General features: G+C 38.1%; 2 protein-coding genes across 2 annotated transcripts; both read right to left on the bottom strand.

The window, feature by feature from the left end:
* Positions 1–243: 243 nt before the first annotated feature.
* Positions 244–7952, bottom strand: LOC133860673 (serine/threonine protein phosphatase 2A 59 kDa regulatory subunit B' gamma isoform). The gene is made up of 2 exons (XM_062296249.1): positions 5975–7952; positions 244–1043 (listed from the first exon to the last, which is right to left on the bottom strand). Exons 1-2 carry the CDS (start codon positions 7202–7204, stop codon positions 654–656), a joined length of 1620 nt encoding a protein of 539 aa, XP_062152233.1. The 5' UTR covers positions 7205–7952; the 3' UTR covers positions 244–653.
* A 2313-nt stretch (positions 7953–10265) lies between these two features.
* LOC133860794 (chromatin remodeling protein EBS-like) lies at positions 10266–15959 on the bottom strand. Its single transcript, XM_062296416.1, has 5 exons — positions 15565–15959; positions 14745–15087; positions 14525–14593; positions 12215–12353; positions 10266–11304 (listed from the first exon to the last, which is right to left on the bottom strand). The coding sequence occupies exons 1-5, from the start codon at positions 15635–15637 to the stop codon at positions 11278–11280; spliced, it is 651 nt and encodes a 216-aa protein (XP_062152400.1). The 5' UTR covers positions 15638–15959; the 3' UTR covers positions 10266–11277.
* Between the last annotated feature and the right edge of the window lie 3050 nt (positions 15960–19009).

Genomic DNA, 19009 nt, shown 5'->3' with positions numbered 1-19009 from the left:
ACATCGACACTGACGTGTTTTAAGTAGCTTTCTTTCTGCCTTTTCTAAATAACTAACATTAAAAGTCATTTAAAACACGTAACCTCAGCCAGTATAAATATGATAAATGAATGTGAAGAATAATATTTCTCATCGAAAATTCCTGGTCACTGGATACATTACCGCAGTCAGAGAGATCCATGAAAGGCACAGACATAACAAGAAGGTCATGCCCTTGGTATTAAAATCAATCAGCCATGACAATTTTTCCACCAACCATAGGACACACTGCATTAAAATTTTCGAAATAAAGATGATATATACGTTTGACATAAACAGAACTCAGAAAGGCTACAAAATACACAAAGGCTATATATAGCACAAAAGGAACCATGTTTTGCATCAGAGAAAAATAAAATATTAATCAGGTAGGAATCCGAACAGCTACCTCAATTGACTAAATCCCTTATGATACACAAACGCCTCCATGCTGAAGAGGATAAAAGGAACGAGCCAAGAACCCAAAAACAAGGACCAACCACAATATCATCAAGACCCCCAAGGGAAGCGATGCCAAAAAAAATCCTAGATTGCGCCAACTGAGTTCCGCCCCACTCCCTTTGTTCAACCATAGCTGAGAAAGGTGAAATCTAGCAACATGCATGTCCTGTGGCTCAACTACCCACGGTAGCCCGGGGCTTGGGGCTGGTAGCAATGGCAGCAGAAGAGTTATATCTTGAGACAAGCACGGCCTCGTTGCTTACAGCCTTAGAGGCGGCCACATCTTCCAAGCGCTTCCAGGTTGATTCCCGCTTCTCCTGTGACTCCCTCTCCTTGACTTCATTTTCTTCGAATTTGACCAAGTACTCATCAAAGAGTGCTTGATCTGCATCCGAGAATATTTTCCTCACATTCAATGTCAAACTCTGAACAGCCGGGTTCCAGTGACTCCGTGTATTTCTCTCCAAAGCTGGCAAAATTATAGGTAGAATCACATTACGGTTCTGTGTGATTAAATTTCTTATGTGATCGTTGTTCCACAAAAACAATGCACGCTCAGCTACCTGCCAGAGAAAAACCAGTTAAAACATCTATCCAGTAATATCTTAATGATGTTTGACACTCGCACTGTTTGAGGGGGTCTTTTCTCTTTTGTAAAATTAATTAAACCACAAAAAAAATAAAAAAAAAATAAAAAGAGGAAAAGGCATAGCAATTACAGGAAGTATAAAAAGTGAAGCTCCAAAAGTAATGATAGTCAATTTAGGATCGAGAGTACAAATTTCTAATTGGGATTAATCTATGTAGAGTATAGCAGGCAAATGCATGTGATTGCTGCAAATTAAATAGCTTTTCTTGCTACTTATTTTCTCTTTAAATTCACATTGCAGAAAATGAAGAAACACATTTAACTGGCATAATATATTGGCCAATCTTTCTAACATCAATCAGCCACCAATTTCCAATTGTTATTTGTTAAACTTCTGCACACAACTCAAAAGCATGGAGATTTGACACAAGCCTGCTCACCTTCAACTTAGATTAGCCGACATGCTCAATGTATGATTCCTTACATATATATTATTCTTATAGGCTATAGCTTGACTCAAAGACGAAAAAGAATATCAACTCAAAACCTTCTATGATCAATGGTGGTTGAATATATATATAAATAATAAAACTTTATTAATGAAAACGCAAGACACCTCTAAGTACACAGAAAGTATACACATAAACAACCAAAACTAACCCGCAAAAACCCACAAAACCTAGGCCCCAAAAGACGAAAAAAAAACACCCATAAACAAACTACAAAAGGACCCAACTAAGAACATGACAAAGCACCACCCGCTAAGGCACAACTAGCCTACATCAAGTGTGCCTTGCATTTCCTACGCCTAGAGGGATCTTTCGCGTCACCATAATTGATGGAGCTATGCAAATTCAGTAGCTCCCTTTTTCCTTTAAACTTCTAGCGCGCAATCATCAAATCCCGCTGAAATTCCTCTTCCATGGCATCCTGAATTGCCATGGCCTCCTCCCCAAAATCCCCATCCATCGCCCAATCCAAGGGTAATCCATCCCAATAATCATCTTCCTCCTCCCAAACTACAATCTTACCGTTATGATCAAAACCGATTGGCCAATTCTGGGATTGGGAGAAACCATTTATGCAACCACTCGGAGGGGAGAAAGGACCTACTACCCCAACATTGTTGACCTCCTAAAGCGACGCGGGCGGGACTAAAACTATCGGGGGGAAAGTTGAGAAACCCCTTCCTAAAGAGGCTTAGTTTCACTAGAGTCTCTGTCTTCTTCTTTGCAGGAGGCTCTGCCACCTCTTCCCTGGCGGCTCTGCAATCGTAACCCTTTTAACAGCATAACCAACAGTCATCTTCACATCTTCCGGGGAATCAAAAAATAGCACATCATTCCACTTCACAGATTGCCCTTCCCTCAGTTCCTTCGCCCTCCTATAGTAACACTGAAAAGGTTTAGAAACCACCACGAGGAGGGGAGAACGCAGCTTCTCTCCCAAAACAGCCATTCCAACAAGCTGCCACGTGAGGGGGGATTTTGTGTTGGATAGGGACTTTGGGGAGGAGGCTATGGCAATTCGAGATGCCATAGAAGAAGAATTTCAGCGGCATAAGATGATTGCGCGCCAGAAGTCCAAAGGAAAGAGAGAGCTCCTGAATCTGCATAGCTCCATCAATTATGGCGATGATTTGGTTCCTTTTAGGCGTAGGAAAGGCAAGGCTCACGTGAAGTAGGTCTTGGCGGGTTGTGGGTTGTTTTTCCGTTGTTTTTTGGGTTTGCTCTGTAGTCTGGCCTCGGTAGGCTTGGATTTTGGGTCTCTCGTGGTTTCAGTCGGCTTCAGTAGGCTTGGTCTTTGGGTGCCTCTGGATTTTGGTTGTAGTGGGTGTTTTTTTGGCGTTTCGGGTTTTGTGGGTGTTGTTGGGGCTTTCTGCTGTTTTGGGCGTGTTATTGGGTTTTGGGTTTGTAAGTGCTCGTCGTATACTGCCTGTGTACTGGGGCGCCTTACGCTTTCTATATAAAATTGTTGTTTACTTATCAAAAAAAAAAACAGCCACTCCAACAAGAGACGGAAGGGCAAAACATGGTTGAGGAATCTGAAGCGCCCTCAATGGAGTGAAGAAAAAGACAAGAGCCGGAGAAAGAGCTGAAGATGCCAAAAGGATAAGATCCGGAGCTGGTGAAGGGGGAAACCCAAATTCTTTAGAGGCTAAAAGTCTACTTGGCAGCACCTGAAACACCAACAAGCTGCTATACCCACCCCCAGAAGAGGACAGAAAAGAAGCCATCCCAGTACCTAACGACCACGAAGGTTTCGGCCGAAGGGAACACCCAACAGGAACAATCGCCGCCGGACCCACGCCCTCTGTGGCTACCAATGTATCAACCTCCAAACCCCCAAGAGGATTCCGAACTAAAACATCCCATAAGACAACTTTGGTGTCGAATCCGACAGTGATCTCGACAGACGGGAAGCTTTATGTTTCAGTATGAGACGGGCCACGCGGAAACCATAAAGTTTTTGACCCAACCTCGACCCGACAAATCGGTCCAGAAAGTTCCTTACAGCCCAGCCCAATGCCAAATTAAACCCGGTACCCAGCTTACTCCACATTCGCATTTTCAAAAATTCAAATTTCAAATTTGACCGAGAGATAATCTTCTTACCCTGCGGACGAAGCTACCGGTCAAAGTCCAACAAAGCAATCGGAAGGTACTCCAACGAGAAACAATCCACCGCTGATCTCGGTTCAACCTCTACATGCCTTACCAACGAAAGAATATCAAGAGCACACAGCTCCGACCGCGAAGCCCTCCACCCGGACTAACGACCCCCCACAATGGGCACCTTCTTCATTGCAGAGACCGAACCTGACCTCAGTGCCTCCACAAAGGAGCCAAACCCGGCCTTACCTCTTCTTCCTTCCCATCTTCCTTAACTGACGCAAGCGAGGACCCAAACCCGCATCCCACTTTGGCAGAGAGATAATCTACGGCCTCTCTCAGCTCGCCGGAGAATTTGTGCCATCCCCACCCTCCACACCCCTCAGGGATCAAAATAAAACCTTTCCGGCCACCCATCCCGAAAGCTGTTGCCTCCTAAGAAATGGCCAGCTTGATTCCCACCTCTCCGAGCAATCAAGACTTTCGATCCTTCCCTAAAGGATTTGATGAAATCTAGATCTTCCGGATAACCCAAAAGAATCTCCAACGTCGATGCAAGCCACTCAGCGCACTGAGAACTGATGATGGTTTCGCCGGAAAAATATTTCTCTTCTCCCCCACCCTCAGCATTGAAGCCCCATCATGACAAAAATCTTCGACTCCACGAGAAAGCTTTTCTCCATCTCAAAACCCACCCAACTCTCAAGCGGCCGACCCAAAAAAATCACATTGTCGCCGGAATAGAGAAACCCAACAAGAGGAAACACCGGTTGAAACCCCTACGCGTGAAACAAGCGAGATCCAAGAACCGGAAAGACAAAACTCAAACCCCGACAGCAAAAAACGAGAAGCAAGGAAGTGAAGAGAATGGATCTCCTAGCTTGACGCGCTCTCACGCCCCGACGCTAGGGCTGAGAGAGAGAGAGAGAGAGAGAGAGAGAGAGAGAGAGAGAGAGAGAGAGAGAGAGAGATTGTACTATCAGCATTTTGTTCTTGATATCTTGACTTATGCGGACACCATATCTAGACATGTACCCATTGGTCTTGAACCCATGACCTCACCTTCAATTATTTTTATGAGAGGAATCATCATTTGAGCTAGAGCTCACTGGCACAATATAGACTGAATATTGCAGATATAAGAAAGAGTTTAAATGGAAAGTACCATTCATGGCATGGCATAAAACACGATTAGCACTTGCTATATACACACAATTCCTCATCACAGAAGGCCAGCCTTTCCATTTTTGTTCCAAATAATATATAAAACTGAAATTCCCCATAAAATCTTTGGGTTATATGGGTTATTATATCATAATAAGAAAATACTAGCATCCGGAGCGGGGAGATTGGGTTCAAGCAAAGCATCACCGATACATCTATAGTAGCAAGAGGCCTTCTCAGAACAAAAACCTTCTATCTGGAGATGAACTGTTTCTAGGACATACCAGCAATGTCATTTCCCCAACAAAATCAGTGCCACGGTTTTAAAAAGTAAAATGACTATGGATGCCCTTGCAAAAAGATGTAAATGTTACAGAAACTATTTCTCAAAAGAAAATGACATTTTCAAGAATTTAGAACACAACCCTAGTATTTCATTAAGCACACTCAAACTTAAAGGGAAATGGCTAAAGTGTATATATGAAAATAATTATCCTCGCATCACCAAAGGCATGGAGGAAAAGGTGTTCTCCTTTACAGAATAAATTTTGATGCAAATGTAGATATGTACTGGGAATCTGTGATGGAATTCTTACATTCAGAAATCATGTTATACTAGATTAAAAGGACTTTAATTCTTACCGCATTTAATTGAAGTCGCATTTTAATTCTTCACATACATTAGAATTATCTGAAGACTTTTCACCATCTTAAAACATACATTCCACGCCAAAAGAATCACCTCATTATCCATCAAATCATGACAGTGCAAGTGAGCATCTAAAAAAAAAAACGTACACAAAAAACTTTATCCCACATCAAAGATATTGAATATCCACAGATTCATAAAAGGAAAAATCCAAACAAAAACCATCAAAGAATCGAGCTTTAACACATACTAGTGACAAAACCAACTGGTAACAAAGTGAAAGAGCCAAAAGCCAAAACCACAATTCAGAATCCCAATCTTATTGGGACAGCAATTAAATTTCCATGAAGAATAAGGACCCAATATAGGAGAAGTTTAATTTGTAAAAGAAAATAAAGGACAGAAAGGATGAATGAAAAGGGATGCCAACGCTGATGATGTGTATGCTAGAGAAATCTAGAAAGATCCTAAAACCAGCACCTGAAAATGTGAGCTGTTGAGGCAGCGACCAATTTGACGGAATAGTGGGAGCATGCAGCGCTGGAACTCTGCTCCCTGTGTGGCTTCAAGAACTTCCTCCAATTCACCAAGGAACATAACCTCCTTTGAACTATTAGTTATGGGCCAATACTTTAAAAGCCCTCGAATCACAGTATCAGCCAGCTTGGCATCTTTCTCCACAAACTGAGTAATGCAATATGAAAGTTGCTGATGGTACAAAGATACACACTTTGGCTTATGAAGGGGAATCAAAGCACGGACAAGGAACAGCTTGTGCTCTTCCTTCAAAGGCAAAGCAAATCCATTAATTATACTGCCCAATATTTCAAGCAATTCGGCGATCCCATTGTGCTTCTCTGTCTCAAAAATGAAACGATAGAAGATATTGTTGATAGCTTTCCTAATGAATGGTCGATGCACCATGAACTTCCCATAAATGCGATGGAGAATCGTTTTTAAGTAATCCCTCTCTCTCTGGTCCTCAGAATCAAACAACTCCAGCAATCTCAACACAAACGAATGGTCGATATATCTTTTTGCAAGCTTGGCATCTGTCTCCGCTGATGCTACAAATCTTAATAAAAATTCATACACCATCTGAAGATGAGGCCAAGCAGGATCCAGGGTCGGTTCCTCCTCTTCTGGGTCATACATTTCTGGAACCTTACCATCATGATTTGGAGATGGAAGTGCTCGAAACAAATTGGCTGCCACCATCTTCGTCATCGCCTGCATTGCCACCTCATTGAACTTCGAAGTTACCGCTGAAAAATAATCAACGAGCTCTTGCAAAGTTTGCCGCTTGACATCCTTCTCTTTAATATTCTTTGCAGAATCATTGAAATCAAACACAACAGTGCACATATTAAGTTTCCTAATAAAGAGACTCTGCTTTTCCGAGTTCGAAACATCTCGAAAACTCGGCAAAACCTCGTATACCACTGAAGCCGGCACAGGACCCACTTGGGCCGCAACGGTTGCTGATTTTTTCCCTTGATTCGATTTGTTTACAGGTGTAGAGTGAGGGGCAGGAGTCCCATTATTCGAAGATTTCGAAGAAGCTGAAGTGGGTTTGGAGCTATTAACAGAATTGGGTCCAGTAAACGAGTTCAACGAAGAATGGGCATTGACCCCTCCGTCATTGTTCGAGTCATTATGCGATGATTTTGAGGGTTTTCGAGGTAGTTTACCCAATATCTGTTTGATCATATCTACAAAACCCTAACCCCAGCCCTAATTTTCCTAAACAATAACCAAACTTTATACCTAGAAATAGATCAAATCATAGGCATTCTCATAATTACTGAATATAAAACACAGGAATTTGAAAATGGGCACCCAGAAGAAAAAGAAAGAAGCAAAACCCTAATCAGAAACAATTAACTAAATGGGTCTGTGCATGTGAAGCTTCAGAATTCAAAATTTGCGAAAGCAGAATCAAAGTTAGAACATTTGGGATTGATGAACAGAGAGTGGGCCGTGAAATAATTGAAAAGATATCGAAGAGGGAATCACTTACATTGACGACATGGTTGAAGAGATCCAAGAAAGTGCGAGAAAACGAGAGAAAAGGCGAGAAATCCCAAGAAAATCTTAGCTGAAAAAAGTGATCTTTATTCTTTTCCAACTCATGAACCCTAATTCAAGCTAGTCACAGAGAGAGAGAGACAGAGACAGAGGTACAAAAACAAAACTAAGAAGAGAAAAATTGAAAATGCCTGTAAAAATTATACGAAAGCTCTTCTGATAGGCCTTGGCTTAGCTTATTTTTGCACTTTGATGATGAAAATGAGAGAGGAAAGCAAAAACCCAAACAAAAAGAACATGGGAAATTGGAAACAGAGGTTCAAATGCGTTTGGTTTGGTAAATGTCAACAAGGGCAAGAGCTAAGGTTTTGTAAATTCCTTCTATGTCCCCTTTTGAAAATGTTCGTGTGTGATGGGAGACCAGTGATTATTTTGAGATGCAAAATGGACCCAATGGCAATGGCAATGGCAATGGCATCACGTATTGCAGATGGGGGTGGGTTCCACTGTGTCTGCTGCCTGTGGATTGGGTCATTTGGGTTGACTTGGCAACTGAAGTGAGATTGGGGGAGTTGAGAAAGTCTTTTTTAGTGCCCTAATCCCAACAGACAGATTTGGTATATTTTGATGTCTCTCAAATCTTTTGCTTTATATTTTGTTTGTTAAAATTTTTGTCTTTAATTTTTAAATAGTAATAAACAATCCGAAACACAAAATGTTCTTAAAATTACGAAAATACATGATATCGGAATACTTTTTCAAACTAAAAATACTCCTTAAAACACGTTAACAAAAGCCGTTTATTTTCTTAATTTTACTAAGTATAGGGTTGAACCCCACAAGCATATTGTCTTTATCCCGGTTATTAGTACCATGATATGCATTTTATTTTTGGACAACCAAATGGTTACGTTTGTTAACGTATTTTGGTAAAGCGTTAGTCACATCTGTATTATTACTCTAAAATGACTAGTCAAATTATAATTAGAGTTCTCTAAAACCATTTATAACACTCAATCTCATCTAATAAAGAATCAATATAGAACTTAACACATATAAACTCCTTTATAATCAACGCATTATATATAAATTATACATTTTTTTTTTGACAAATACATAGGAGATTTTGTATAAGATTGAAGCTTTAAGACCCCTTCAAGGTGACAATAGGGACTTGGTCATGGCGGGCTTGCACAATATAATTGCACTGATTAAGTTGAATCCAGATGAGTGCAGTAGAAAGTCTTGTGGGAACCGACCATGTCAAAACCTAAAAGGTGTCGGCATTGCTTAGTCAACCATGCTTTAGATTCAATTCATGAAATAATCCCCTGCTTCACTGTGTTGTTATCCTAACCCTATTGATTGAAAGTAGCCCCAATCATATCCTGCCTCCTCTTCATGGAAAGTTAGAAAAGTTTGTCCACTTTTTGGCAAAATGGATTCTCCATCTGCTCGGCCGTCACTACTTTGGGCTATTTGAGTTTGCGATTTTAAAAGAAATACAATTTTAAAATATGGGATTTAAAAAAAAAAATGATTTTTAAAAACGCAATCAAACATTTAGTAAAATCGCAATTTGATCTTTAAAATTGTAAGTTACCTTTTAAAATTATGCGTTTTTAAAAAAGCACTTCCTTGCTGATTTGGAAAAGCAGTTTTTTACGTTTTCAAATTACAATTTTTTAAAAACGCAATTCATAAATTGTTTATTTTCTATCATTTGATTTAAAAATGTACTTTTTATCTACGAAATCGTAATTCCAAACACACCCTTCGTTTATCAATTTGAATAGACAGTGAAAAAGATTCCTTCGTTGATTTACTTTTGTTTCCTATTCCATTGAAGAGCGTGATAAGAATAGAAATCATTTGTAATAAATGGTGACTTATTTACTCCAAATTAAGAAATTTGTTTACCTTAATCTAATAACTTTGTTTACATTTGAAATTGCTTGTGAAGCTCAAAGCTTTACACACAATCAAATCAATTAGGAAAAGATATAGCCTCTATGCTTTTACATGTAAACATAAGCATATGATGAACCACGTAATTCCATGTCTCTTTCTCTATTTCAATCTCTTTACTTTATTATGAATTTCTACAAAGCTTTCTCAGGAAAATGGGAAACGAGGAAATGCCAAGAGATGGGCAACTTGTTCCATTTGATTTTATCTTTTTATGGTTGAGTGGCTTTAAAGCCAAACTTTATATGAGCCAGAAAAGAAAATCACATGGAAAAAGTGAATTGTTTCTGAGTGACTCAATGTTGGCACATTTTTTTAAAAATAAATAAATAAATAATGTAAAAATATATACACAGTTAGATGTTAAATGTACCAACTTTAAATCCCGACTATAAAATGATACTTTCAATTTTGAAGAACCTATTCCTCACTGAAGTTGCACAATTAGCCAGATAAGGCAGAAGGATGCTGAAGTTTCTTGTGATTCAGAAATTTAAACCTTTTGTGGGTAATGTCCCAAATCCCACGTTGTCGCCGTGGCCTCGGAAGGGATTCTGCCAGCAGAGGATATGTTTGAGCCATCACAATCAGCAACTCCATATCGAACCTTTGGGTTGGAACCATAAGAACAACTCTTTTACACCTTGCAAGCTTTGTTTACTTATTTTTGGTTGGGGTGGAGAGTGTTAAAAAAAAAAAAAAACAAAATTTAGTGGCAGAAGTGACTCCAATCACATTACCATAAAAGGACAGCATTATCCACATCGTTTGCCTGTACCCAAAAGAAACATTTTCTTTATTGCATATGCCATGATATCCCTAACCTCCTTGATAACTCTATAATGTACAACTACAAATAACATCATATAAAATGCCAATTGTACGATACAAGTTTTGCTTGTAAGGAAGTGCAGAACATTCCTGATGGTCTCAAGTTTTCTGGGAACGATCTTCCAGCTGAAAAGGTAGTAGGTGCAATTATGTGAATCTTCAATTCTTCAGAACAATTCAACCGTTGGGAGTAGGACTTCAGAGTTTTGAAAATCAACCAGAGGAAGGACAGATTGATTCAACAGAACCCAGCTCCACCAGAAAGTCAGGTCAACCCAGTGGCAGCAGTAGATGTGGGAGCAAACCCACTTCATTGTGCCAGATGGGTTTTTCCCGTCACTTTGCAACTACACTCACCAAGCTTTTAGTCCTATTCATGACAATCCTCAGTTCTACTGGCAGCCTGCCTAAGGATCGAGGCAGTGCCTGAAAACTTCAAGAATCGAGAAAACGGAGAAAAAAAGGGCCCAACTCTGCAGAGATCTTTTCAACAGATTCGACATTTGATTGATCTTAGAGGAAACACATCCCACCCCATTCCTCTTCTATCTTCTTTTCCCATCAACAAAGATCATAAAGGGGTAATAGAAAGCTACTGCAGTTATGGTGGCAAACATACAGATACGGTAATAATGCCAGCAATAAGGACATCACAACAGAGCCAATGTTTCCCCTAAATTTATGTTTTGTGTTCTTGTGTGCTCTGCGCTTAAATAAGATTCAGGCGCTTTTTGCACATTTAGCACTCTGAGGACATTAAAGATCACAAAGTCATCTCCTAAGTCAAGCACACATACAAACATTTGAACATGGTAAAATAAGTAAAGCCTTTTGGTTTGTGCAAAGCACAGTATCTTCTCTGCACTGTACAATTCCACATCACACAACAACAACAACAACAACAATACTGGAGGCGAGCAAGAAATGAGTACCTCCCCGTTATGCATCACAATCAGTCATCTCTTCCTGCGCTTCGGCTCCACCTAGCATAAACATTTGCAAGAGGTTCATTAAAAGTTAAAAAAGGATGGTCCTTGATTGAATCATTAGAACCACCAAGGCCATGAGCTGAACTATATTAATCTCTTGTATGAACATTCTCAATGAGACCTCAAGGAAAAGAATGATTTCATTGTTATCTTAACTTTCAACTCAAAATTTACATTGATTATAATTCTCACATCAAGCTACTTCTGACAGTCAAAACACAGAACTTAAGAAAAATTAGAACCTAATGGACATTATAACTTCACGATTACGTCCTTTTCCATGTCAACTCTAAATCTAAAATGCACAACGGCACGGAAGGAACAAAAATGCTAAATATTAAATTACTTCCGCATACATCAACTCTTTGAATCTGCATATCGTATTCAATTTTAAGATTGAAACTTGTTCCAACTTTCCATCATTAATATGCATCCTCTCCAAGGCCTCACAACTTCAACAATGCAACGTAGCTTAGCTTGATTTCAATACTTTCATTAATGCAGCCTGGCCTTACATTATTTAATGATAGTGAGCATTTAGAGTAATAAAATCTCATGGATAGAAAATGTGATGTACCCAACATCCTCAAAGGTAAAAATTTCTGATATGTAATTCAATTTCATAATGAGCTCCAGTGAGAATTAAGAACAATGGAACACAACTTTCATGGCATTTCTGTGATCACTTCCCAGGAGAAGTGGACGGGCCAAATCTTTTAACTGGAAGATCAATCGGCCAAAATAACTATGAACGGCTTTGACCAGCATTCACTTGGGGCATATTCATTTACTAACAAGCAAGCCCAACATAATCAATCTAGAACAACACAATTGGCATTTAACTGGATGACAACAGATGAACAACATACACGCACAGTGACTGAGAGGATGCAAGTGTTCTCACCTTAGCCTCAACAGATGGTGACACCGGGAATGCATTCAAGGATCTCTTGGCATCATCATCAGATGAACACTCAGAACACAAAAAGTTTTCCAATTTTTTTGCTTCTTCAATGGTCATACCCATACAAGAAGGATGAAACCTGCAATATATAGTAATACATGAGATATGGAAAACATGATTATTTCTATTATTTTCATGTGGATATGAAAAATAAATAAATAAAATAAAAAGCATACCGTCTAACACCCACAGTGTTAATTGAAAGATAACACGTAATTTCACTAAGTACACATCTCATTGGGTTTTTAAAGAATTTCATACCCAAAAATAACAGACCTTCAGATGGACTTCCTAAACTTCTCACTGTTGTTTTTGTTAATATGAAAACCTACCATATGAATTAATAACTGATTCAAGTTTCCTTTACTTTGGCTTTATTTCTATTTTTTTTTTCCACTTATGACATATAAGTGACAGTAAAGTCCGAAAATTTAGGGTAAATGGGACAATTTTACAACTGCAAGTTTAAAAGTATAGTTAAAACTGCAAGACTTTCATCCAAGCTTTCTCAATTATGGAATCCCATGTCTTTATTCCACTTATTTCAAGCAAATCCTTTTAAAGTCACTAATTTTTGTTGCGAAAATATATCCACAGCCAATGCCTCACATACTTACATTCCAATTCAAACTTTTTGAAGTATGCAATAGATATGATTTTCTTTCACTTCTTTTCTTTTCTTTTTTTTTTCTTTTTTGAAGTAATCAAAATTTTATAAATATTTTCTTTCACTTCTTTCTAGTTGATCTAAAATTTGCTTATGTACATGTCAAAAGTAGAACCAAACTATTGATACTTACTCATGATTCGCTACTGATATCAAATTCCAAAAATTTAAAGTCAAACCAAAAACAAACTGAATACACAATAAATCTAGCATCATTCTCACATACTGTTACTCACATCATACCGAGGAAGAAAGCATAAAGTGCCTATGGATACAACACAGATTTCATAGTCAACAAAGTTACAAAGATATGCTCCCCATGTGAAGTGCAAGGTAAAAGGTGTGCTTATATATCTCCAATTTCTCAGGGCAACATCTTCTGAACAGCAAAAGGAGTATTATCCTTTGAGATATCTCGAACTTTAATAAACTAGTAAATGACCTTATGCAAAAAAATGCAGATTATATACCCACCAGAAGTCATTTCAAGCCTTAATTGGAGGTAAAATGGGAAACAGGGAAGGGCAATAGGAATTGATTTTATGAAGTCCCAACAAACTAAACTGTGTGTAAAGCAGTGCAATGGGAGAAAACTAAATCAGGAAAATCAAATGAATCCCAGTCATATAACAGCTTAGCATGTATAAAGACACCAACCGCTGAAAAAAAAAACTCCTAGTGTACAGAGCTCTTTAGTTGAGCCAGGACAGATACTCTGCCTCAACAAAGCTAATAGATCCTGCCAATTTACTTTAAATCATTTATCTTTAATTCCTATAGAAGGAAAATTCTATGCAATTGCAACCCAACTAGACTTTCACTGAACAACTTGCTCTGATAACATTAGTAGATTGTTAAGACCATTAGCAAGAAGAGTGCACCAAATTGCAAATGATCAATCAAAACAAACAAACTGTATCATGAAACATCCAACATGCTTCATTTATCCTACCAGATGCACTCTTCGCAAATGATCAATCAAAACAAACAAACTGTATCATGAAACATTCAACATGCTTAATTGATCCTACCAGATATATGTGGAGCTCAAAGCGTTCGCTATCAAAACAAATGCAGATTTTGGGCAGATTTCCAATATGTTGTCTGCAATAGATGAACAGCAAAAGAAAATTTTCAACAAAAATTTCCTCTCCACATACTGGTTCACATGGTACTAGAAATTATGTCCTCCTTAGCAATGTCCAAACACCCGCCTAAAAAAGAATGCCTTCAAAAATAGAAGTGATAAACATTTCAAGCATAATAACAAGGATGACTCAGTCGATCAGCAAATAAGTGGAAATAGTATAGTTTCCAAAATGATCACCAAGTCCAAGAACAAAACAAGATGAAGCATTTCAAGCATAAGTGAACACACTCATTTACAATTTTATGCGATAAAGCCATAAAAATGTAACCAACCATACGCAACCACTTCAATTTTTGTGCCAAAGGACCTTCATTAGAGATTAATTCAGCAACAAAAGCACACATAATTTATTTAGACAAGCGACAAAAAAGCACACATATACTACAAGCCACCATTCACTACAAAACAAAGGAATAACATGCAACTAACTTACCAGTCCTTGCATCCCTCACACTGCACCATTAGATCGTCTGGGTTATATGGCATCTCACACTTGCAATACCTTCAAAACCAAAGGCCGAAAAACAAAACTTTACTTCCGGCAAAATAACCAAAGATGCTCAAAACACACAAAACCGAGAAACAATAATTCGTAATCCAATCAAAAGCAGTCCGAAGCACTCAAAAAACCACACAAAACCCAGAAAACTCACACGGCCACACGGTCTGGCGTGAACCCGCCAGTGGCAGCCTTGTACTCAAACCTACAAAAGTAATCCTCGGCTCCAACATTCTCAAGCTTAGTGTAGTTCTTGAAAGAGTGCACTATACACTTGCCCTCAATAGTGTGCGCACTCTGCATATCATAGTGGTCAGATAGAAACAGCTCCTTGGCCCCGTGGAACTGTCTCCGCCCTCCAATCGACTCCTCGGGCCGATAATACCATCGGACCCGAACCTTCACGTTGTTTCGGTGATCAGCTTCGATCCTCTCTACCCGCGCCACGTACGGAGGTTTATCGGAGTCCGATGGTCGCATCAACACGCAATCACCATCTGCAAAATAGCATCAAAATTAACCCAGCATTAATGCAATCCAATGCAACAACAATTGGGTTTCCAAAACCATTAGAAAAAACAACGATTTCGGTCTTCAGAAACAAATTTAAGAATTGAGAAATTCTGGGTTTTAAGAGCGTAAAATTAAAAAAAACAAATTCTGGGTTTTCATAGACAGAAGCGCCAAAACCAGAGAAGCTTGAAATTTTGTATTGGGGTTTCATAAACAAATATAAGAACTGAGATATTCTGAGTTTCTAGAGTCCAAAAATAAAATTAAAAAAAATAAGAACAAAACAAATTCTAGGTTTTCATGGACAGGAACAACCAAAACCAGAGAAGCTAGAGTTGAGCTTGAAATTGAGTTTTGGGGTTGGAGAAACAAAAACAAAGAAAATAGCAAATTTGGTTCTTTTTTTAGCTTAAAATAGGAAAATAAATTATGGGTTTTCTCCCCAGAGAGAGAGAGCGTACTTCTAACGACTTTGTTGGTGCCTTTGATGGTGTAAGAGTCGAGGTCCTTCTTGCCAGGTTTGGTCTTGGCCATGAATGGTGGGATTGGGGGAGGCTTAGCTCAGCCTAGCTTAGCTCAGCTTAGCCAAAAATGGAAAATTTCGGGGTTTGGTGTGGAAGCGAAGCTTAATTGGGAGAGAATGTGAGAGAAATTGATAGGACTATGGTGGAAATCGCAGGGGTTTTGTGGGGTTTTAGGGAAGTGAGATGCAGAGTTTGGATTTGGGAGACTGCAGGCTGAGAAACCCTAGAAGCAGAGAGATAGAGAGAGAGAGAGAGATTTGTTGGGATGTTAGGGTGAAGAAGGTGGATGACACATCATCATCCATCATCATCCACTCATGCATGCATGCATGCGCGATGGTACCTACAGGATGATTGTATAGGCCTTTTCTTTTTCTTTTTCTTTTCTTTTTCTTTTTTTTTTTTTTTTTTTCTCTGATGAGCGATTGTTTAGTCAATTTATTATAGCGACGGACCTGTCGTCATTTCCCTTCCGAGAGTCGGTCGGACAAGGACTCTCTCTCTCGATGTTGTTGTTGTTACATTTAAATGCGTAAATCATGTCAAATTATTTAAATTTTTTGAATAATATACTAATAAATTTATAATTATTGTTAAATATAATAACATTATATCATTATCATCAAATAGTTACTCTTCATCACATTTGAAATTGAGAGAATCCTAATTCAAGTCATTTACCATTTTTTTAAAATTAGTTATTGCATCAATCATTAAACTTGTAGAGGCGATCTTTGTTGCCATGATAAACTATTTTCGACCAAGATCAAGATTATTTTCATTTTAAGTGAAATGAAGAGTAACCATGCATTTTATAGTTCAAATTATATTTTACATATCTAAAGGTATATGTGTTGGCAAATTGTGAATATGGTTTTAGGGTGTTCAACTGGGCAGTTAAGTATTTTATAGTTTGAATTAGATTTCATATATGTAAATGTCTATATGTTGGTAAATGGTGAATATGATTAGGGGTGTTCAGGTGGGCGGTTAAAAATCTCCCTACATCCACTATCCGCCTGTCTGTATGGGTTATAGACGGATTTTGTAACACCACGAGAAATAATTAACTGGTAAATATCCCACAGCAAGCCTCCCCGTCCAATCTTGCAAGAGAAAAGGCTAAGTGATCATTGAGCCCTCATCAGAGAGCCTAAAGTAGAATATTTTTCTAATGCATCAAGATAACTACTATCATAACCACAATAAAATAATAATATCAGAACAAACTAAGAAGCATCATAACATAAAGATAATCAATAAATGTCTCGGTCTAAAACTAGTCATAAAATCAAAATACTAAAATATTACATGCCAAGTTTGAAACTACCAACCATAAATTAAAGATAACCAAGTTTACTGTTCCATCAAATGATTATAATAAAATTGATTATTCTCCCAAAAGCGTATCATGCAAATAATTCTTGAAATTAAGCCACAATTCACCACTTAATAGTGGTATAATTCCTCAAAAGTCAATTTAGAGAGGTGATCCAAAGTTGATCTCCTGTCCGGATCCCTAACATCCATTATTTAATAAGCATGCGTTAACAATGAAAGATGATGGAAAGATATGGTAATGCTTAAATGTATGTAAATGAGATTTACAGTACCCAATGAAGGTGCCGGAATGAGTTACAATTACCCTAAAGGAGTTGTCTATATACATTATTGATTACTCAGTGACGAGTTTTTCGATATGAGTATAACTACCTTATAATGGGGTGTTGGTATACGCTACAGTTACATGATGACGAGTTACCCGTATGACATGAATGGGGTGTCAATATGATGGCATAGCCTGTTTGTTTACAGTGTCTTGTGGCGAGGGTACCAATATTACCTATAAATGAATTCGGTATGTTATGTTAACATCCATTGTACGAGAGTTAATGCATATATATGTTACGGTGCTTCATGTACCAATATGTTATAGATCATCTGCAATAGGGTTCTGATATGATAAGGAAACCTCTACCATATGAGGATTAATATACCGGTATAATGTGATAAAATCAAGTTATGGCTATGATGTAAATAAGATGTAAAAAAATGTTATATTTTAAGTCCAAATGTTTTTATGCCTCAAAGTGAAATTATCATAAATTATGCTCCATTAGACATTTTTAAAACATTTTGTGAAAACCTTATTAAGGGGCATGGTATCATGATAAGTCGTTTTGAATCTATCTTAAGGGCTTATTTCATGGTTTATTTATGTGTGATATTTACTTACTAAGTCGTGAACGTACGCAGTTGCTACCTTTCTACATGTAAAACATTTATTTTGCTTAACAGTTTAACATGTACTGTATCGAGTTACAAGTTAGAGTCTTTTGTTGGGCTTGGGAATGTGGAGTGAGAACCGTGGGTAGTTTGGGCAGTTTTATTATACTTATGATTTATGAACTTCAATGATGTATTTTGTGATAGTTAGTTGTTATTATATTTTATGGATTTTGGGTTGTAAATGTTTAAGAGATGTTTTTTAGATATTAATTGTAGCTCATATCATATTTTTCCACTTTTCGCTATTTTATTCACTCTAGTAGAGGTTTAGCATAGTTTTATTAGTTAATTAATTTGGGAAGTATTATCCGTAACTCTTCAGGTTAATTATAATTATTAATTAAATATTAGGGCTTAAAGTCACATTCTGGGAGCATAGATTCTTTAGTGGTATGAAGTCCTTTACTCATGTTTCCTTTAGTTCCTCACCTATCTTCACTCGTGTCTTTTTTTATTTGCTCCCCGAACCTACTAATCTTGGTGTAGGGACGACGAGCTCTCCTAACGCCTTCAGGACAGCTAGCTTCAATGCACCTAACCTGCTACTGATTCATCTACTATCCATCTTAAGCCTGACATCTCTGCTCCTCGTCATTCAACTTAGGTAAAAGCTCTTCTTACTCATCTTCGTAATTATAATTGTTATTCTGTTGTTGTTACTCTACACGAACCCCACTCTTTATGTGAGGCTCGTATTGAGCCTCTTTTGTATAAAGCTATGTTTGAACAAGTTATTGGTCTTACCAAAACTCACACTTGGGATTAGTTGATTTACCTCCAGGAAAAAAAAAAAAATTTGTGGTGGGGTGCAAGTGGCTCTATAAGATTAAAACCAAATCTAATGGGTTTGTTGAGCGATACAAGGCATGTCTTATGGCTAATGGGTACAATCAAGAGTATGTCATTGATTATGAGGAGACGGTTGCGCCGGTGGCTCGACTTACCATTGTCCGATCTCTCCTTCTAGTTACCTCTGTGCGCCGTTGGGATATTTTCAAATGGATGTGAAAAATACACTTATAAATGGTGATCTTAGTGAAGAAGTTTATATGCAGACTCTTCCTGGATACACTCATTCTCCACACAAAATTGC

The sequence above is a fragment of the Alnus glutinosa genome, chromosome 2, assembly GCF_958979055.1.
Source record: "Alnus glutinosa chromosome 2, dhAlnGlut1.1, whole genome shotgun sequence".
NCBI classification, from domain to species: domain Eukaryota; kingdom Viridiplantae; phylum Streptophyta; class Magnoliopsida; order Fagales; family Betulaceae; genus Alnus; species Alnus glutinosa.
This window is presented reverse-complemented; position numbering and strand designations above follow the sequence as displayed.

Excerpts from the sequence above, each read along its gene's own strand:
- LOC133860673 (XM_062296249.1), bottom strand. The coding sequence starts at position 7,204 with ATGATCAAACAGATATTGGGTAAACTACCTCGAAAACCCTCAAAATCA. Across the intron at positions 1,044-5,974 it reads TCAACAGCTCACATTTTCAG|GTAGCTGAGCGTGCATTGTT; the intron begins GTGCTGGTTTTA and ends TTTCTCTGGCAG.
- LOC133860794 (XM_062296416.1), bottom strand. The coding sequence starts at position 15,637 with ATGGCCAAGACCAAACCTGGCAAGAAGGACCTCGACTCTTACACCATC. Across the intron at positions 14,594-14,744 it reads ACGCCAGACCGTGTGGCCGT|GTATTGCAAGTGTGAGATGC; the intron begins GTGAGTTTTCTG and ends TTGGTTTTGAAG. Across the intron at positions 12,354-14,524 it reads TGTGAGGGATGCAAGGACTG|GTTTCATCCTTCTTGTATGG; the intron begins GTAAGTTAGTTG and ends TATATATTGCAG.